Below are 23,010 nucleotides of genomic sequence, written 5' to 3'. Positions count from 1 at the left end.
AAAACTTGATTTTAAGTTACACTGTATGTCAGTTACCCATTTCATGAATTTTTTCATCATCATTCACAACTTCACACATTTTGTACTTCTTTATGCAGTCTACTTTAGCTTCTAGTGCTGTACATATCTTCATCTTCTGGATGGGACTGCCCATGATCCATGAGTTTAGGGTCAGGCATAAATGGGGTAGTACCTGATGAATATTAAGTGGAAAAAATAGTCATTTAACAAAATTTTTATACTAGGATACAGCAGTGAACAAAAGTCATAAAAATATCTGCCAGTATGGCCCTAATGTTCAAGTTGGGTGAGACAGACAGAAATATGGGTAAAATATATACTATATCAGATGGTGGCAAATGCTATGCAGAAAAAAATAAAGCAGCAGGAAACATATGGAATATTGGGGTGATTTGCAATTTAAGTAGGGTGGGTAGTGGAAGCTTCTTGGAAATGTCATATTGGAGGGAAGTATTTAAGAAGATGAGTGTATGTGTGTACCCTGTAGGTATCTTCAGGATGAACTGAGGGGAAGTATAATAGACCCATGAGATGTCTGATGAACCAATATAGCAATAGATAAGATGTACAGCATGGTGTTGAGTGACAGGAGATATGATCACGCTAGGTCGCACAGCCAGTTTCAAAGATTTTAACATATGAGATAAAAGGCTATTGCGCAATTCTGTCTAGGTCTGAGTCAATATTGTTTTAAATAATATCATTCCTGGCTACAGAAAGAAAACCATAGGCAAATAGCAATGGGAAAAAAGGAGGCCAGTTAGAAAATGAGTGCAGTACTCTGGGGAAAAGGCTGAGGGCTTCAATTAGGGTGATGGTGGACACGGTGAAAAAGGATTAGATTCTGAGTTATTTTGAAGGTATAATGGACAGCATTTCCTAAATGAATATGCTATATGCAAGAAACTTTAACTTATGAAACTGAATTAATGGAATTGGCATTTATTGAGGACAAAATATGGGAGGAGGTTTGTGAGAAATCAAATGAAATGTTAATATTTGAGTTAAATTTGAAATATTTAATAAACAGCTGAGTATAAATATTGAACAGGCAGCTAGAAATGTAAGTCTACAGAGATCATAGGGGTCTTTGCTTTAATTTTATAGGCTTGCTGATATATAGAATTTCAAACAGGTAACATAAAAGATCATATAATAAGAAATGTACAAGGAAGAAGCCTTTGGGATAGTTCAATATTCTGAGATCATATACAGTCAGAGAAAGCCAAGAAAAGTCTTTTGGATAATTCAACTTTTCAATCTTTAAAGACTAGAAGAATGTAGCAGAGAAGACTGAGAAGGTTATAGGCATGTCAATGAGGTAAAAGAACCAAAAGTAGTGATATGCTACAGGCCAAATGAAGATAGTATTTCAAGGAAGAGGACATTTCAACTGTATTAAAGAGATGGAGATTGAGAATTGATTTTGAGACTTCAAAAGATGTAGATCAATGTTGATCTGACAAGCATATCACCTGGCAGGTAAGCTTTCACATTATTTTCATGCATCATTTCATAATATCATGATGAGTACATGTTATTTAAACATAGTTATGCATGTGGTCAGATGACGGATACATATATAACTAAAAGTAGTCTCCTAAGATTATACTGGAAATAAAATCACCTACTTACACGGAAGTGCTACATATTATATACATTTAGGGTGATATCAATGTAAACAAAGCTACCTCTGACACTCAAATAATGACATAGCCACATAAAATTAGGTTTAATACTTGATAACACCTTTACTTATTTATGTCTTGAGTATACTTTACTCTGCAACGCTATTTTATGGCTTGTTCCTTCTACTTATGAAAAAAAAGTGTTGTTAAACAGTATGGCACATTTATATCAGTAGTAGCTTTAGACAACTTGCCTTTACCACTGCTGTTGGCTGTATCAAGAGACTATACCACGTATTAACTTAAACTATAGCTGATATTGCTTCAGTACCTTCTATGATATTTGTACAATGATAAAAATGACAAATTTCTAAGAATATATCCCTGTCATTAAGAAATGTATAACTATATGATTTTTTTATTTACCATTGAGAAAATTTATAGGGGTTAAGTAAAAACTTTGACCAATGACACTCAGCTGGTAAGTCGTGCAGCCAGTAATAAATCCAAGTTTGTCTGATACCAATACAGCTACCAAGGTCTGTGAAATGGGGGTCAGAGCAGTAATACTCTCATGTAACTATTTTACTACTAAATATAATAGTGTGCACAAAATGATAGTATGTCTTGTACATGGCAAAGAGGAAACAAAATTATTTTTTATATTTCTTCCGTTACACAATAGTAAAAATATTTCTGAAAATATTTCTAAAAATATTTGTCATACATTATTTTTTTAAAATAGTCACTATTCCCTGGGCCTGGCATGCTGGCCCCACCACTGGGGCATGCTGAGACAGCAATTGAGATTGGGCATGGTGGCGCACACCTGCAATCCCAGGTCTTGGGAGGCTGTAAATAGGTGGATCACTATGAGACCAATCTAGTAGTGAGACCCTGGACACTCTGTAGACCCTTCCCTAAAAAATACAAAAAAGTCACTAGTTTTAAAGAAATTTTATTATATTTGAGTCATATTTTTCATAGAATTCTATTTTCAATTTTACAATAAAAACAAAGAGGAATAGGTTTGAACACAATGATTTATCTTATATCTTTTTAGAAACATTTTCTGTTTTATAAAGTGTGACATACATATATATAGCTTCACCACCATAGGTTTGAGTAACATCATTATTAGTTACTACCCATAATAGTAACACTATTCTCTGTAGACTATGGATTTTTAACCTAGAACCCCCTTAGGGGTCTATAATAAGAGTCATAAGATCTATTAATTGATCTGGAGGAAATTTGTATTTATTGTCACTAAACTCTGAACATGGACATTTTATGCAATACTGAGTGTAGGAATAAACATAATACCACTAGGAGTACTTGATATTTTGTCACCAACAAAAATCACAGATGTTTTCATATCACATTAGAATTTCTGATTATCTCAAAATAGTATTCACACTAGTCACTACTTGAAAATTATGCCAGTTATTATTAAACCTGTTAATATTGTTGAGCAAATGTAAGATTTAAGACCATCAATCACTACGTATTTTTTCATTTGAAAATACTATTTTGAAAAGAGGGTGGGTCAGCACAAAAGATTAAGAACCTGAAGTAGCTTTACTTTTCCCAGGTTTTCTCAAATATATTTTTACTTCACCTACTGGAAGGGACTGATGAACACAAGTAAAAGTCTACTATGTGAGCTAATTTTAATGAAGCAGACATACTACAGGCACTTAAATCATTTTATGCCTTTACAGGTCAAATTTCTTTAATAATGCAAATTGTTAACACCTCTACTCAATTTCCCAATTTTTATTTAATTATTTTTTTTTTTGGTGGAACCAGGTTTTGAACTCAGGCCCTTGTGCTTGCCAGGAAGTGCTTATTCCACTGAGCTATCTCCCCGGCCCCTTAATTTTTATTCTTTTTAAAATCTGGTCACCCAAACTTAGCTCACTCAAATATCCAGAATTATAAAGGTTGTTTTACTTTTACCATCTCAATCCCTCAAATTTCTAACAAGGTTTTAAAATGGAAACCAAAGCATAAATTATTTAAAAGCAAAATAAAAGGATGAACAATAATTAGGCAGACATTTTGCAAATGAGAAATGAATCTAGAGATGGAGAGAGAGAAAAGGCAGTGGAGGAGAAAGGGAAGTAAAAAGAATGAAGATGTATTATGTATATGTACCAACTTCTCACAGTAAATGCAATAACCATGCACTACAAACACATAGTAATAAAAACTAGTAACTGGAGCAAATATAACTATAAAAAATTTAGTTTAGATTTTATTTACTCTTTCAGGTTCTTACACTAAGATGTTGGGCGCCGGCACCCTACATGCTTGCCCTCCCCCACGGGGGATTTCCAGAGCTACGCTTAACCTCTGCTGGTGCATTCTATTTGGCTAAGAGCTGTTACAACCAGGCACTTGCCCATTGGCCGGTTTAAGACACGCAGCCTTATTTGATTGTTCCTGGGGAGTATAAAAGAGGATGTTACGGAAGGTCCGGGGTAGTTCGGCGGAGGAGTTCGGGAAGTAGTTCAGAGAAGTAGTTCGGTTGAGTAGTAGTTCCGGGGAGAAGTTCGGGGGAGAGAAGAATAAAGAGAAGCTTAAGCACCATCTGACTCGCGTGTTATTTCAACGAGCGCCCGACACTAAGAATACAATATGATGTTTACATATGCAGGTCTGATTTATTTCACTTATGAATATGGTGTCTAGTTGCATTTATTTACCTAGAAAAGCCTTGAGTTTATCGTTTTTATAGCAGAATAATACTCCATTGTATAAAAATATATATTTTTTATACATTCCTTAGTTGATGGGCATTTGGGTTGTTTCCAAGATTTAGCTATGATGAATTATGGTCCTATATACTATGAAAGGGAAAAAAATCTCAAACTGGGATGAGGAAAAGGACAGGAGAGGGAAAATATATTTATGTATGTGTACAGGATGACTTACATATCTGTACTGCTGATTTCTGCTGGTCTACAAACAGGAGCATTGCCTTTATATGTCAAACTTTTTAACAATGCAGATTGTTAGTAACTTCATTAACTGATGCTTAATTTTTTTCTTGTCCTTTTTAATTACTTTTTTTTTTTTTTTTTTTTTTGCAGAACCAGGGATTGAACTCAGGCCTCTGCGTTTGCCAGTCCTTATAACTTTTTGTAAAACAATTTTGCTTTTTTGTATTTGGTAACCTGAACAGCTAATTGTAAGACAACATACAATACAGCAACCAACCATTGTTGAATTCCTGTTATTTGATTCAGTGAAGTTCTTTAATCATTTCTGACTTTTTTTTGCTATTTTGTATTCTCTTTAGATAATAAAAAATCAAAAATTTATTTTAGCCATAGTTTAGGTCAGAAATTAGATAAATATATATCAAAGTTGCTGGTGAACCATTTCCAAAAATCTACCTGTTGAGGCCTTATCTCTGGAGATTTAGATTTGTAATTCTTGAGAAGAGCCTGGACCTGTGCATTTTGAAAAACAGCAGCAACAACAAAATAATATCAAGTAATTCTGATATGGATTGCTCTAAAACCACTGAGCCTATGTTGTTTGATTTCTATTCTTTTTAAAGGTTTCATCTCATGCTTTTCTAAGGAAATAAGGATTTTATTTTTACTATTAGAAATTTGAAATTTCTCTACTCATTCAACTTGTTGAGGGTTTTGTTTCCTCTGAAAAGAAGAGCTGTCACAAAACTTCTTGAAACTGAATGTCCCAATCATTATGAGACTTTCTATTTTAATTTACCATGTGTGTTTTCTTATAAAAATTTACTTTCTGCATGAAGTTTTGCAGCAATCTTTAAAATAGCTCATATTATAACAAACTGAAAAAATTAAACATGATTAAAATATAGCAATATATTTCTTTCAAGTACACATGACATAGTATTTATTCACTAATAATTTAGTTCCCACATTATTCAAACAAGTTGGGTAAGGATGTGACAGATAATTCAATTACCAAGTGAAGTTATGACTGCTAGAAATTTTACTTGTATTTCTTGCAATCAGTATAACATTCAACTTTAGCTTCTCAATAATTAAAACATTTAAAGCTATTTAAGTCAGTGCAAACTTTCTTATATCCTGTTTTGGCCTTTCTATTCCTTTTTTTCCTTTCTGTGCTTAAGTTGTTGTTTTTACTTGCCTTTCAGTGTCTCTACACTGAATTCTATATATTAGGTATAATTGATACAGTAAATGTTTAAATAAAAATATTAAATAAAATTTCCATTAACCCTCCTCAAAATACTTTGCCTCTCTTTGAACACAATTATTCCATCATTCTTTCCACTTTCTGAAGCAGTTCAGGAAGTCCTCATTCATGAATCTCTTTAGTTGTGTTATCATAACTGCCTCAAGGTTCTGATAGAATTTAAAATGTTTACCTTTCATGAGGATTTTAACTCCGGGGAAGAGCTAAAAGTTGCATAGTTCATGATACAGTAAATAAGGTGGAAGAGGATGTGCCATAATGCCTTTACCAGCCTGCCTTTCCACTGGATGGCATTTGGAAACAGCATTTAGCATATTTTATTTTATCATAACTTGGAAAGGTACTCACAAGAAGATTTCCATAACTACCTCAGAAAGTGGTGAAAAGAATGTGTTCAAAGTGTGTGTTGAGGGGTTATTCTGAGGGGCACTAATGACAATGTATAGTTTACTATAATGTTATTTTTAAAAAAGATTTATTTTGTAGGCTGGCTTGAGCTCACTATGTGATCCATGCTAGCCTTGAACTGAGGTGATCCTCCTGATTTACCATCCCCAGTGCTGAGATTACAGGTGTGTACTACCACACCTGGTGTTTTTTTTAAACTTTAAATATTCACGATTTAAATCATATCTCACATAGTCTGCTGTTAAACTCATCCAATGAGTTCATAATTTCAGGAAATGTAATTTGTATCGCTAGAATATGCACTTATTTCTTTAATCAACTCCACGGGCCTGTGAAATGCTCCATCTTTTCATTTATTTTTTTCCATTGATTTTTCCACTTAATGTATTAATCATAGTTATTATTAAGTCCATTTCAGCTAAAATATTTATTTGCCTTGCATGTCTATTTTTTCTGAGTCATTTTTTTTTATTTTTGCCTTTTTCTTTGTTAATACATCTTGGGGAGTGAGTATGTGTATATAATACAACCTGCTCCTTTTTAATTCCCTTCCTCTTCTCTCCCTCTTCTAATTATCTTCCTTTAATGTTCCCTTGCCCATTTTAATTCATCTTTGTATTATTGCTCCCACCATGTTTATGGCATATATAGTGTTTATATTCATTGAGGTTATTTGGTTCCTGTGACATATCTTTATTTTCCATATTTGTCCTCCTCTCCTTCACCCATTGCCCTTGGTCTCTTGGATCCCTTCCCAGTTCTAAGAAAATGAGTCCCTTGTCTCCTATCTATCTTTTATTACACTCTTTGTACACTGCATTATACAAATGATGGATACCATATGGTATATATGCTTGTGTCTGATTTAGTTCACTCAATGTATTTTACAGATACATCTATTTTCTGACAAATGTCTCAAATCTGTCTTTCATTATAGTGAAGTAGTAGTCTATAATGCCTAAACACCACATTTTCTTTATTTCTTAATCTACTGATAGCCACACCCATAAATTAGCCTATAATATTTCAGACCACTAGTTTCTACTGAAAGTAGAATAGAGCTGGGGAGATACCTCAGTAGAATAAGGGCTTCCTTGGCAAGTGCAAGGGCCTAAGTTCAATCCCAGTTTCCACCAAAAAAAAAAAATAAATAAAAGAAAGTAGGCTAGAGATCAAGGAAACCACTAAATTATCTAACTTCTTTAGGACCACTTCCTCTGACAATTTTACCCTTCTAACCTGTCTCTCAACAAAATATCGTCCAATCAACTTCCTGGTTTGATTTCAGGTTTCCCAAGAAATCCCAAGAGAAGTCTTAACTGTCCACATCTCCACCACACCTGAGTGTTGGTCTCTTCAATCAGGTGAGTTCACTGGTTGTCACCTCTACTTCCCTGTGCTGAGACACTAGGAGAAGATCCTGGCATAGGTTCATCTGGTCAGTCCCAGGATGCCTCCTAGGCTGGGAACACGGTATGGGCCCTAACATGCTGGAGGGTTGCAGGGAATGTCCTAGGCTTCCTCCTTGGGCAAGGCATGTAGTACAGATCCAGGGATGCAGCCAGCTTCTTTACTTATTCAGTATTATTGTTAGTCAGATCTTTCTATCTCATTGCATGACTAACATTCCAACTGTTTACATTATGGACATTACAAATAAAAGAACTGTAGAAGCTACAGATGATATTAACTAACAGAGAGGGTTTTCACTTTCTTCACTTAAAAAGTGTGAAATGCTTATCATTTCAGTACAGTGAGGAATTAAACTAGCTTAGGCTGGGGTGTAGTTTTAGTAAGCTAATCACTCATCCTCTGGATTCTCAGTTTCTAGGTATAGAAATCCCAATTTTCTGATTGGTGGTCAGACAATTTCTGTCTCCTCAGTACTAAAATACCTAAAAATTTGTTTTGGCCTTCAGAGATTTGAGTTTGGCTAGTCGTCACACACACACACACACACACACACACACACACACAAACACACACCCTGGCAAATATACTAAAGGAGGAAGTTTTGCTTATGTGAATCCTCTCCCTGTAGAATAAGAATTGGCAACATTTTTCTGAGAAAGCCAGGACTAAAATATTTAACTTTGTGAACAGTATGTTCACCATTTAAACAGCTTGACTCTTTTCATTGTAGTATGAAAGTTGTCAAACACAATATACAAACAAACAAATGTTATTATATTCTACTAAAATTTTATGAACAAATGTCCACAAATCTGAATTTAATACAGTATTCACTAGTCATGAAATAGTATTCTTTTCATTTTCTAAAATCACTTAAAACATGTACTGTGCTTGTAGAATATACAAAAACAATCAGTGAGCCAGATCTGGCATAGACTTGCCAACTGCTGCTTTAGAGGGACATTAATCCTGTAAGATTTAAAGATTTCATTGTTTGAATGAATTTAAAGATTTATGCAGAGATCCATGACATCAAATTTTCAAATTCATTATTTCCAAAAGAATATAATCTTCAGCTTAAATGTATATGAGTTATTAGAAAAACAAACTCATCCTCAGTATCACATTAATCAGACAACATACCCAATTGATTTTTTATGGTGATAAGTTGCTATGATTCCAGAGTATTATCAGGAAGATGAAACATACTAAATTTAAAGATGGGACCAAAGTCATGCTTTATTAATAGTTTTCTTTACATGTCTTGATTCTGGATTCTGGAATATTTAACCCCTGTATTGCACAATGTAGTACATGAAAAGCATTCTAAAGATACATGATAAGGTCAGTGAAATCCCCTCAGGATTTATCCTCAGATAATGTACCTCAGATTCTAGATCTTTTGTCAGTGTCAGCCATGTGGATGAGTCATGGCCATTGCTTGGCCAATGTGCTCTCTGTGAGAGCCTGAGACAATGTTTTCTCTCCACGTGACTCTCCTTAGGCACACTCTACATCATCGATCACTTTCCTCTTTGGCCCCATAATCTCCTTGATCAGAAAATTTGGGACACTACTGAGTTACATGACGTTACAGCGCAAGTTCTCATATGTAATGAGTCTTAATTGACCTTGGAAGGCTAGGGCCAAAATGTTGGCTTTCCTTGCAGCTCTCCTTTTTCTCTAATTTTGGTCTGCAAACTTAAGATTGTTAACCATCCAGAAGACAAGCTTATTGTTATTACCATACAACCTAGGCTGTTAAGCTTAACCTTACTATCTGTCTGAATATCAAACATGTTAGGCATAACATGAAACAGGTATTTTTCATCAAGTATTGATATGTTGAACTTTAAGTCCCTATAGAATATGATGAAAAAACATTTAAAAATTAGAATATATTTTTAAAAATAGGCATAAAGAAATATATACTTATGTTTACACATAAGTCCAAAAACCTTATCAGACCCAAAAGCTACAACTCTTGTTGCATAGGTCTTGCTTTATCTTGGTCTTAACCATCCAGCAGAAAAGTATAAAACCGAAGTACAAGAAGTAAAGCCATGCTGTTATGTTGAGCTGTAGGGGACTCAGGTCAACAATTTCTGACATTGCCATTCAAGCGGAAGACCCAATACTATTATAGGCTACTGGAATCTTTTAGAATATTTTGCTGAGTTTACACACCTATAATATTCAAATAACGGAACTTAACAAAAAAAGGGGGGGGATACAGATGAATGTCCATTTTGTATCTGTGTATTCAAAGTGGTTAGGATAGATATATAGTTACATTCTCTTAATGAATAGAGGATTTGTTCTAATGGTGTTTGTAAATAGGATCTCATGTCCGTATCTTGTACAGCAATTAACCACTAGGAAGAATGTATGCAATGTGTTAATTATTGAAACTGTCCTACCAATTTGTTTTGAAACTGTCTCATTACTATTTGTTTCTCAATAAAATTATGGAAAAATATTAAAAAAAAATAAAGATACATGAAGGGGGGATAGAGATGGCAATGTTTTCATATGTATCAGTTCAGGCTGCTATAAAAGAAATTCAATAGACCAAATTGTTATTTACGAGAGAAATTTACATCTCATATACTAGATTCTGAAAATCCAACACTAGGGTAGCAATGTGGTCAAGATCTTGAGAAGGTCATCTCCTGGCTTACTGAGACTTTTTAATCTCTGTAACTCAAATAAAAAGGATAGCAATGGAGGAAAGTAGTAAAACTTAAATCAGGTTTGCTTTCAATGACAGTTTTTGATAAGACTGAGAGAAGAGGGAATTGAAATTAGAGACTATTCTGCCTTTAAATTAGAAAACTTATATATGATGGAACTAATTTGCATTATGTAGTCTATAAACAGCACTGCTATTCAGAAGCTGTATAATATAAGCCACTTAAGCTTCTTAATTCTTAGTATTTTCATAATAAACAAGAATAATTCCTAATATATCAGACTTTATTGTTTTGCTTTGGGGGTATAGAATGAATAAGATAATGAACTTAGAATGTTTTGCAAATTAGTATATACTTTACAAGAATAGATTATTATTAATATCTTCTACTACTTGACTTCTGAGTTGGTCATACTTCCTTTGCGATGAATCAACTTAGTGGGCTGAGTCACTCACACTGTAGTCACACAAACCCATGCCAATATGTGACTGGTGAATTTATGTGAGTACACTGCAGAAATAGTGTTATATGCTCTGTTGCATTCTTTTTTCTTTGAGAGAGAGCCTCAGTAAGTCACAGGGTTGCTCAGGATGGGCTCAAATTTGACGTCTTTCTACCTCAGCTTCTCAGAGTGCTAGGCTTAGAGTCATGTGTTACAAAGCTTGGCTTTTGCTACTTTCTTTTTGATCATAGTAGAAGCAGTATTCTTTTAGAAAGTCACTGTTTAGTCCTAGAAAGAAATGTGTGTCAATAGTGAATTCTAACAGATTTGCATATACTATAATTGGTGCTATATATATGTAGAATTCACATACTACATATTCATAAAATTCTCCTTTAACACAGATACAATAAAAGTACAAATGATAGAAGCTAAGGTTGGCAGCTGTGGCGGCACATGCCTGTAATCCCAACACTTGGGAGGCTGAGGCTGGAGGATCACTGCAAGTTCGAGGCCAGCTTGGGCTACAAACCTGAACTGCACAGTGAAACTTATTCTCAAAAAAAAAAAAAAAGCAAGATCTATATAACAAGAAATGTAACTTTTGTATCTGATAAGGTCCATCAAGTCCCCTCAGCATTTATCCTGTAACCCTGTACTGCAGTTTGCAGATCCTTTGTCAGTGCCAGCCATGTGGATGAGTCATGGCCATTGCTTGACCAATTTGATCTCTGTGAAAGCCTGAGAAAATGTTTTCTCTCCATGTGACTCTCCTTAGGCATACTCTATATCCAGCAGAAAAGTATAAAATTGAAGTATAAAAAGTAAAGCCATATTAATATGCTGAGCTGTTTTATTCTGACAAATGTCAAAAAAAAATAGTAATTCAATAATGGTTGTTATATTGCATATTGTTGTCTTCTAATTAGTTGTTCAGCACAGAGTACCACACATAAGCATACAAAGTTGGTCAAAGAAATTTAAACAGAAGAAAAAAATTAATTATTAGCTGTTCTTTTCAATGCACTAACAGAAATCAGCAGTTATTAGCTTTTAACTGTACTATACTATGAAAAAGATTATTTTTGTCTTTCTTTTTTTTTTTTTTAGGGAACAAACATCTCTAAGAGTAACTTTATTAATTCTGCTCAGCTTTTGCCCTGAAGATCTGCTCTTTAATCATGCACTCCAGAAGCCCTGTGCTTTTGCTCCACAGGTACCTTCACCTTTGTACTCATTTCAATCATTCCTCAGGCCAGCATCTCCCCACTATGCTCCTTATGTCTTTCTTGATAGTGTACACTGATATGAATAAACTCATCTTTTCTTTTTACTGAAAAAAGAATATGCTGAGCTGTGAAAGGCTCAAGTCAACAACTTTTTGTTTTTTCTTTTTTGGCGGAAGTGGGGATTGAACTCAGGCCCTTGCGCTTGCCAGGCAAGCATTTATTCCAATGAGCCATCTCCCCAGCCAAGTCAACAACTTCGGTCATTTCCATTCTTACGGAAAACCCACTACTATTATGGACTACTGGACTATATTGGAATATTTTGCTCAATTCAGGTACCTACAATATTTTTAAATGACAATGGAATACCATTCTCTGACAAAACTAAAAAAGGGGGATACAAATGAATGACCATTTTGCATCCATATGTTCAAAATAGTTAGGATAGGTACACAGCTGCATTCCCTTGGATCACTGAATAGAGAGATTTGTTCTAATAGTGTTTGTGGACAGGATATCATGTCTGCATCTCGTACAATGAATAACCACTAAGACAACAATATACAATGTATTAATTATTGAAACTGTGCTAGTAATTGGTTTTGAAACTGTCTCATTGCTATTTGTTTCTCAATACAATTATTTAAAAAGAAATGAACAAAACAAAAGGATAAAACCAACAAACAGACCAAAGGAAGCTAAGGCTGACAGGAAGGCTAATACTATGAGGGATGGAAGCAGATATTTATGTATGTATAACTTATATCTGTAAACTGATAGGATACAGAGAATTACATTTCCACCTTATGATAAAATAGTTCACATTTATAAAATGATATTAAATGTTTCATTCAACTTGTCTGTGCTACTCTATATCCCCACATACAGAGATATGCAATATGAACTATGTGGTGTTATAAAAAATCCCAGACATTTAATTCCCTCATAATCCAAGAATATAAATTTCACATATGAAAAGCAAAAACAGGTCCAGCCAATTAGCTCAGAGGATTAGAGTGCCTGCAAGCAGGCGCAGGGGCCTGGGGTTCGGTCCCTGGGCCTGCTGTGCCAGCAATGCCCCTGGGGTGCGCTAAGAGGCAATTGAGACTGGGCATGGTGGCGCGTCCCTGCAATTCCATCTCTTGGGAGGCTTTAAACAGGAGAATCACTACGAGTCTGATCTAGTAGTGTGACCATGAATACCCTGTAAACCCTTCCCTAAAACAGACACACACACACACACACACACACACACAAAATCACAAATGAGCTCAAATTACTAATAAATTCAAACTACTAATAATGCTGAAAAGTTAATCTATACAAGAATAAAAATAAAATTGAAATATTCCAAACAAACCTGAGGTGGGTTCTGATTTCATCACTGTTTCAGAACTGACTTCTGTTGACCAAGACACTGAGTGTTTCAGGATGTGTGCTGTTTCTGCAGGTATTTCTTTTTCATCGGATATTCTTAGCTGTGTACCAAGAAGATTTTTCTTTCATAAGTAAATCACTTTATCATCCAAGCCAACACCCACCCAAACAAAAGCTACTGCTTATCTTTTTGTTCCAATTAAACTCTACCTTAGATTTTCCTTCAGGCTCCGGGAGTGATTCTTTTTGGGGGCTTTTTGTCCACAATGATTTAAATGCTTCATAAATTTGCTGGCTTGTAGCATATGCTTTTTTCCCAGTTACCTAATGCAAACAAAAAGTGATACAAACAAAATATATTTTTAAAATTTAAAATAAAAGCATTTAAAAATTCATATAATGTCAGGCATGGTGGTGCACGCCTGTAATCCCAGCATTCAGGAGGCTGAGGCAGGAGCATTGCCTGTGTTTGGGCCATCCTGGGCTATATAGTCATCTCAAAGTCAGCATGAACTACATAGTGAGACCCTTTATCGAAAAACCAGAATAAAAAAAAATCACAGCAAGTATTTTATATATAAGTGAGAATCAAAGCAAAAGCTGGTTGTGGTGATATATGCCTATAATTCCAGCACTCCAAAAGTTAAAAAAGGAGGATCTGCAAGTGTGAGGCTAGCCTGGGCTACATAGTGATGTTGAGCTTAGCCTCAACTACATAGTGAGAACCCGTCTCACCTACCTCCTAAATTACCAAAAATATAATCCTCTATCTAAATCATAATATGAAGCACTATTGTCCAAATCTTATATGTAACTTTGCTTATATAGAACCCAGGGACTTCACCGTGTTAGGTAAGTGGTCTACCACTGAAAGTACATCACTAGCCCTATTTTATTAAGTTTACTTTTCAGCTTTATTAGGGTACAATTAACAAAACTTCTATTTAAGTTGTACTATATGGCATTTTGTATTACTTCAAATAAAGGACTCCCTGAGAATTAGTATAAGCTGTCAAATACAATAGTGATGCACATAGCATGATGTATGTTCAATCCAGCAGGGAGGTTCTAAATTCAAGTCAGTGTATCTTTATCTAATGGTTACTGGACCAAACTAATCAGTATATTCATTATTTCAGTTACCTTTTTGTTGATGTGTGTACTTAAGAGCTATCTCTTAGCAAACTGTAAGTATTCAATATATTACCTATTAGGCACTGTTGTATTTAGATCTCCACAACTTTTGTAACTGAAAGTTTGTACTCTTCAACTAACATATTCTGATTTCCTCCATTCCTCAGCTTATGGCTGCCACTATTCCTTTTCTAAATTCAACTACTCTACATTTCACATATAAGTAATTCCATGCAGTATTTGTTTTTTTGTGTCCTGCCATTCACAGCAATGTGAATGATCTTGGAGGACATCATGCTATTGAGAACTATGTTTAGCTACAGAAGTCTGCTGTTAGCTTTCATTGATAGGGCTTTCTCACTGAAACTCCTCTGATTCCTTCCTCCTTTGTTCCTTATGGTTAAAGTCAACTTAGGAACTACTGATTTTTTACAGGAGCTTTCCAAAATTACATATTTTATAAACAGAAATCTTTTTTTCAATGAAAAAGCTGTTTTTCTTCTTCAACTAAGTATATATCTATAATCTAAAAAGTAAAACAATACCCTAATATAAAGTCATATTTCAGGACTGGGGATATAGCTCAGCAGCATAAAACCTGCCTGGAAGTGCAAGTTCCTGTGTTCAATCCCCAGTACCAAAAAGAAAAAAAAAAAAGTTTTTCTTCATTGTGTGTGTGTGTGTGTGTGTGTGTGTGTGTGTACGTTCTTGGGATATAGCTCAGTGGCACAGCACCTGCCTGGCAAGTGCAAAGTTCTGAGTCAATTCCCAGAATCCCTAACCCCGAAAAAAAAATGTATATATAATTTGCCTCCCTTCTGTGTTGGGGATATGCTCCAAGATACCCAATGGGCACCTGAAACAAGACAGTACTGAGCTTTATATATACGTGTTTTCATATATACATACACATTTATAAAAATGTTTAACTTTAAAACAAGCACAGTAAGAAATTAACAAATAGAAAACAGCATAGTATGTTATATGAATGTTGTTTCTCTTTCAAAATACTATATTGTGCATATTTTCAACTTCAGCATACATTTTCTTCCTTCTTTTTTTTAAAGAAAGCACTTTACAGATTGCAGTTTATCTGAATTCCCTGTACCACTATGCTTGTAGTTTTGAGTCATTATTAAGTAAAATGAGAGTTACTTGAAAACAAGCACTGTGATACTGCAATAGTTGATCTGATAATTAACATGCATGCCTTAAGTGACAAACAACTGAGTAGCACAAGTAGTAGAGATTTCCTAAGGAGAAAAATTCGATGTCTTATGCAAGACAGAGCAGGATAGTGCTATTTCTCACAATACTACTCATATTTGTAAGCAATTTAAAATTTATGAATTATTTTTGGAATTGTCGATTTAAATATTATTTACATGGTAGTTAATCGTGGATAACTGACCAGAACAAGTGAAATCATTGATAAGAGAACCTAAATAAACACAATGACACAGAAATACACACATACTATTTTAAAGCAAAAGGTACATTTATGGCTACAGATTTTCTAAAATGGGTAATATGAATCTTTGCATACTGTTAGCATGAATGGAAGTTCATGAAAAACAGCTGGAAAAAAGAGGTTATAGACTAGATTGTACACTAAAATCTCTATTATATTTTAAAGTTTAATTACCAATTAAACAGCTTTCTTTTTAGCACACAAATGGGATCAAACTACATATTTTTGTGAAATTTGTTTTATAAAAGAGAAAAAAGGCAGAGTTCAGATCAACAGCAAAATAATCCTCCCCAGAACCTGGAATTGAGACATCTAGAAAAACAACAACCTGCTAAAGAGAAAATAAAAGGCATCAGCCTCAAAGGAACTGAAAAAAAGTAGAAGGTATAAAGGAGCTGGAGAAAAGAATCACAACAGAGAAAACAGTAACCTAGAAAGCTCAGTCTACAGGCTGGGGAGATGACTCAGTAGAATAAGCGCTTCCCTGGCAAACGCAAGGGCCTAAGTTCAATCCCCCGTTCTGAAAAAAAAAAAAAAAGCAAGCAAGCAAGCAAGCAAGCAAGCAAGCTCACTCTTGCCCCTGGGAAGGAGACCTGTCTCTGCTAACATAACATAAGCCCAGACAGCGTTGGAAAACTAGGGAGAGAACAAAAGACCCAGAAGTGCCAGACCCAAGAAAAATCCACACCTATTATAAGCCTGGGCTTTTACTCTAATAGTGACTTTTACCACATGGCAAGTTAAGTCTTTCTGTCATCAACCATACCGCAGTTCCTTTCAGGAGAACTAGGTATTAGGCTAATTGTACTGTTCTCTCCATTTTCAAAATAACAGAAGTGGTTGGATCTTAGTACTGAGGCAAAGGCATATACTTAGCCATATTCAGATAATACTGAAAATCAGTACTAAAGATATTTCCCTACTAGCAACAAAGTCTTTCCAGTATAATCAACCATAAAACTCAGTGCCCACATGTGCACACATGCATGCATACAAGTGTGCAAATATATGATCCATGGGACAACAAAGCAACAAAAGACCTATCAAAATTCCCAACTGCGCCACAGCTGATCCATGGTGCATCAATGGCATGGAAAAAGTCACAAAGCTGAATTGTTTGAAACGATAAGGGAGAAGATAAACAGATGAGTAAGATGCTCAGTAACCTCAAAGATGATATGATTATATGGGTAATGGACTTAGCAAGTAAAATGACCTGTGAGCTTAAAGAAGACAGTAATAAAAAGCTAGCTGACCTAAGCATATAATACACAACATGAACAAAATATCTAAAAAGCTTCCATGAAAATGTAAGCAAACATAAATATAGGACACAAAATTTTACTGAAATAGAGCAGAAGTGAACAATGTGAAACTCAAGTTATAGAACTAGAGTTTAGTGCTAGTTCAGGTGAACAATTATACAGAGATAACTTGAAAACAATATGAAAAATAGATCCAATAGCTGCTATGACACAAATGAGAGAATTCTAATATTGACTAGAACTAGTGAAAAATCAGATGGCACAAACAGCATAAAAAACCTGTTACAGAAATAACAGCAGAAAACATTTCAAATATGGGGAAAGAATTAAACTTACATATAAGCAAGGTCTAAACAACCCCAAACAGGCACAACAGGGAAATAACTTTTTCACAACATAGGCCAAAGCCCAAAAATCTAACAAAAGCCAGAATTTTACAGTGTATAAGACTAGTGATGAATGTATGGCATGTATACTGCAGCTCACTGTTTATCACTGAAAGCTCTAAAAGATTTGCCTGCACTGGCATAAGAGAACAACAACAAAAAAATCACTTATAAAGGCAAATACACTGAACTTGCAGTAGACTTCTCAACAAAAAACTTGAAGTTAAAGAGATCTTGGAGTGAAGTGTTTCAAGAATTAAAAGAAAACAACTTCAAAACAGACAGATATATCCTACAAAATCTCCTCTGGAAATTAATGAAGAAATAAGGTCTTTTCATGACAAAGAGCACTATAACAAATGTGTAACAAGTAACCATAACTCCAAAAAGTTTTCAATATCCTATATAGAGATGATGAAGCCAAAAATGCCCACAAAAAGGTCCACTAGAATAAACACACCTTCAAACACGAGCAGTTAAATAAAAAAGAAAAAGGAATCACCAACAAGAAAAGTAATGCAACAACAGGAATAAGTCACTACCTATTTGAAATAACTCTCAATATGAATGAGCTCAATTCCCTAGTCAAAAGAGGCAGATTGGCAGATGGGTTCAAAACACAAAACCCAACAGTATGGTGTATATAAGAAACACATTAGATCCATAAAGAAAAATACAGATTAGAAAGAAATATGTTAAGTCTGAGGAGTCTAAAAACAAGCATGGGTAGCCATAACATTTCCAGACAGAGCAGACTTGAAACCAAAACTTATTAGAAGAGGCAAAGAAGGTCACTACATATTGGTCAAAGGAACAGTTACTCAACAGCAAGAGATATATACATATGTGTGTGTGTGTGTGTGTGCACGCGCGCACGTGTTTTTCACCAAACACTGGGACACCTAACTTCATATCATAAAACAAACAAAACTGGGCCTTTTTACCAAGATGGCACCAAGGGCAAAGAAGGAAGCCCCCGCCTCTCCCAAAGCTGAAGCCAAAGCTAAAGCTTTGAAGGCCAAGAAGGCCATGCTAAAAGGCATCCACAGCCACAAGAAGAAGACACAAACGTCACCCACCTTCTGTCATCCCAAGACACTGTGGCTCTGAAGGCAGCCCAAATACCCTTGGAAGTGCACCCCCCAGGAGAAACAAGCTTGACTACTATGCCATCATCAAGTTCCTCCTGACAACAGAGTCAGCCATGAAAAAGATCGAGGACAACAACACACTCTTATTCATTGTGGAGCCAATAAGCAGCAAATCAATTAAGCTGTAAAGAAGCTCTATGACATTGATGCTGCCAAGGTCAATACCCTATTCGGGCCTGATGGAGAAAATAAGGCATATGTTCAACTGGCTCCCAATTATGATGCACTGGATGTTGCCAACAAAACTTGGATCATCTAAACTGAGTCCAGCTTGCTAATTCTAAATGCATACTTTTTTCCCAGTAAAAAAAAAACTGGATGTAAAAGATCAGATAAATATCAACACAATTATTGTAGGGACCTCAATATGAGACTATCAAAAATTAATCAACTGGATAAACCTACCAGAGTTGAATCACACTTTTGAACAAACTGACAACAATTATTAAGGATCTTCCACTCAATAAACATAATGCACATCCTTCTCAGCATCACATGAAACTTTCTCAAAAATAGATCACATAGTAACCCATAAAGTGTGCTTACGTATACAATAGAAGTTCAAAATCAACCCATAAATACTAACAGATCACAGTGCAATTAAACTAGAAATCAGAGACAAAAGAAACCATAGAAATTATGCCATCACATTGAAATTAAACAATATATTCAGAATAAGCAATGACCCACTGAAGAAATTGAGGAACAACTTAGACAATTCCTAGAATCAAACAATAATGCAATATAATATACCAGAGTCTATGGAATATAATGAAAGCAATCCTAAGAAATAAGTTTACAGCTATATATGTCCACATCAGAATAACATAGTGAACCCAAATAAATTACCTAATGATGCATTTGACACACCTAGAAAAACAAAACCAATCCAAATCTGAAGCTAGACAAGGAAGGAAATAAAGTTCAAATCAGAAATTAATAACATGAAGATTAAAAAATATAATAGAATCAATGAAATAAACAGCGGGTTCTCTGAAAGAACAAAATATACAGACCCTTAGCCAATCTTATCAGAAAAGGAAAAGACGCAAATCAATGCAGCTAGAAATTTAACCTTGAAATCAAAATATGCACTGCTTAAGTCCAGAAGATTATTAGTAACTACTAATACTTCAATAAATTGGAAAATACTTCAATAAATTGGGGAATCCAGAACAAAGAAAATAGATACATTAGGAATAAAGCAATAAGAGGTAATGAAATTGAAGCAATTATGATTTTTTAATAACAGCTAAGAAAAACCTACAACTTGGTGGATTCAACTTTCAATTCTACTTGACTGACTTCTACATGACCTTCAGGGAAGCTATAATGCCAATACTCCTCAAATGTTTCAATGAAATTGAAAGATAAGAAATATTTCCTGTTATTCCTGGAAGTTAAAATTGCCCCAATTATAAAAGGAGAAAAGGACCAAAACAGATGAGTACAGGTCAACCCCTAGTAATTATAGAAGTGGATATCTTCAACTAGGTTCTAGCAAAAGATGAAACAAATCAAAACAATCAAGGGCTGGCCAAATAGCTCAGTGGATTAAAATGCCTGCAAGCAGGTGCAGGGGCCAGGAGTTCAATCCCCAGGCCTGCAGTGCCAGCACCGCCCCCAGGGCACCCTGAAACAGCGACTGAGACTGGGCATGGTGGTGTGCTGTAATCCCAGCTCTTGGGAGACTGTAAACAGAAGGATCACTATGACTCTGATCTACACAGTGAGCCCCTGTGTACCCTGTACATTCTGTCCTAAATACAAATAACCAAATAAATAATCATATGTCATGAACAGGTAGGGTGTATCCTAGGTATTCAAAGAAAGTTTGAACACACAAGTAAATAATGTAATACATCACATAAATAGGACAAAAAGAACCCTAGACAGAAAACTATCCTTGAAATCTTATGAGAATGGAAAAGATCCCAAATAGCAAAACCAATCCTGGGCAACAAGAGCAAAACAGGTACGTCATAACTAGATTTCAAGTTATATTACAAAGCTTTTTTTTTTGTTTTTTTAAAAAATATTTTTATTAATTTTTTTTGAGAAATAGCAATGAGAGTTTCAAAACTGATTAGTAGGACAGTTTCAATAATTAATACATTGCATATTGCTGTCTTTGTAGTGGTTATTCATAGTACAATAGGCAGACATGATATCCTGTCCAAACACTATTAGTACAAATCTTTCTTCTCATTGAATTAAGAGAAAGTAGCTGTGTATCTATCCTATTTTGTATATACAGATACAAGATGGTCCTTTATTTGTATCCCCTTTTTTGGTTAGTTTTGTCAGAGATAATTATTCCATTGCCATTTAAATATTGTAGGTGCATGAATTCAGCAAAATAATCCAACATAGTCCAGTAGTCCATAATAGTAGTGGGTTTTCCATAGGACTGGAAATCTCAGAAGTTGTTGACTTGAGCCTTTTACAGCTCAGCATATTAATATGGCTTTACTTTTTATACCTTGTTTTTATACTTTGCTACTGGATGGTTAAGGCCAAGATAAAGCAAGACATATATAACAAAAAATGTAACTTTTGTATCTGACAAGATCAGTCAAAACCCCTCAGGATTTACCCTGAAACCCTGCACTGCAGTTTGTAGATCCTTTGTCAGTGTCAGCCATGTGGATGAGTCACAGCTTGATCTATTTGCTATGATGACAGCAACAGTAGTTTACTGGCAGAATAGACACGTAGATCAATGGAACAGGATAGATGATGCAGAAAAATTCAGCTATCTGATCTTTGACGAAAGGGCCAAAAACACACTGAATGAAATGGTTCTAAAGATCTTCTCAGAAGTGTTAAAGGCATCACACCAGTGATAAATGCATTCTCAATTTTGTAGCAACACAATTCATCACAGTTAAATTTGTAAGTGGGCTATATGTCCATCAACAGATGAATAAATAAAGTTTGGTATTTACAAACAATGGTGTACTTACTACTCTGCCGTAAAGGAGAATCGGAGTTACTAACAGAAAAAAAAGAAGCACTACAAGACCACATTAAGTGAAACAAATAAGACACATAATCTTAAATATCACAATTTCTTTTATTTGAAAAACTCAAAATACAGATATTTCTCACTATTTAATGCTTGTTCAAACTTAAACCCACCCATCAGACTTACAACCCATATTCAGATTTACAAGGCAGGAGTGTGACTGGTGCTGTGGTCTAACAGTGGATTCTTCTACAGTGTTATACTATGATTTTTACTGATTGGTGCTGTACAGTACTGTACTTTTATGTTATACATTATAGTACTGCATACAAGAATTATGGAAATAAGGGCTGAGGAGATAGCTCAGTGAAATAAACGCTTGCCTGTCAAGTGCAAGGTCCTGAGTTCAATCCCTGGTAACCAAAATACAGAATCATGCAAATCAAAGTAAAACAATCAAGTTGACTGCTCTTTGACCCTTTCTTTGTTTTGATTACTGTAATATACATACTATGTACAATGACTTATTTACTTGTCATTTATTTGGCATTGGGAATAGAACTGAGGACCTTGTACTTGACAGACAGGCATGTGCTCCTGACCCATAAACCCAAGCCTACAATTCCTTGCACAGCAGCCCATTCTTTTAATGATCTAGAAACAAGGTGGAACTATGTTAAACAAGGCCAGCCAGAAAGCTCAGCAGACTAAAGCACAGGGACTAGGGTTCAACGTCCTATGTGCCCATCCTGCCTTGTCCCAGGGGCACACTGAACCAGCAACTAATACTGGGTGTGCTGGTGCACTCCTGTAATCCCAGTGTTTGGGAAGCTGAAAACAGGAGGATCACTATGAGTCTGATCTGTGTAGTGAGACCCTGTAGACCCTGTACTAAATACAGAAATATATATGTTTTAAATTGGCACATTTGTACACACATAAAATATTTGATCACTCTCACAACCCCAGTAAAATTTGAATTAGTGTTTGCGATACACAATTACATGCATCTTGGTGACCTGCCACACATATACATTTCTTCTTAGTCATTTTTACTCTGACTTCACTCCCTGCCCTCATGATTCTCCACTTTCTCTGACTTGCATCACACCTCTAGGGTCCATCTCCTTGCTTCCTCCCATTTCTCTAACATTGTGCTCTTTAAATTCTTTCCTTCTTGGGTTCCTCACATCAGAAGAACCATGT

The 23,010-nt window shown here is 35.1% G+C and overlaps 1 protein-coding gene across 2 annotated transcripts in view; it reads right to left on the bottom strand.

Moving 5' to 3' along the window:
• Nucleotides 1-6: 6 nt before the first annotated feature.
• Apool (apolipoprotein O like) overlaps nt 7-23,010 on the bottom strand; it is a 97,677-nt gene continuing 74,673 nt past the window's right edge. The window contains exons 7-9 of one of the 2 annotated variants that reach the window (XM_023723791.1): nt 13,640-13,753; nt 13,413-13,530; nt 7-193 (exon numbers count right to left, since the gene is read on the bottom strand). In XM_023723791.1, coding sequence (XP_023579559.1) covers nt 105-193; nt 13,413-13,530; nt 13,640-13,753 — 321 coding nt within the window. In that variant the 3' untranslated portion in view covers nt 7-104. Of the gene's footprint in view, nt 194-8,579; nt 8,658-13,412; nt 13,531-13,639; nt 13,754-23,010 lie in introns of those variants that run through there. The other variant, XM_023723792.1, reaches the window with a different exon arrangement.

Source organism: Octodon degus, unplaced genomic scaffold (genome assembly GCF_000260255.1).
Source record: "Octodon degus isolate 3935 unplaced genomic scaffold, OctDeg1.0 scaffold00103, whole genome shotgun sequence".
Lineage (NCBI taxonomy): Eukaryota > Metazoa > Chordata > Mammalia > Rodentia > Octodontidae > Octodon > Octodon degus.
The sequence above is the reverse complement of the archived record's forward strand: the minus strand, read 5'-3'. Positions and strand labels throughout refer to the sequence as shown.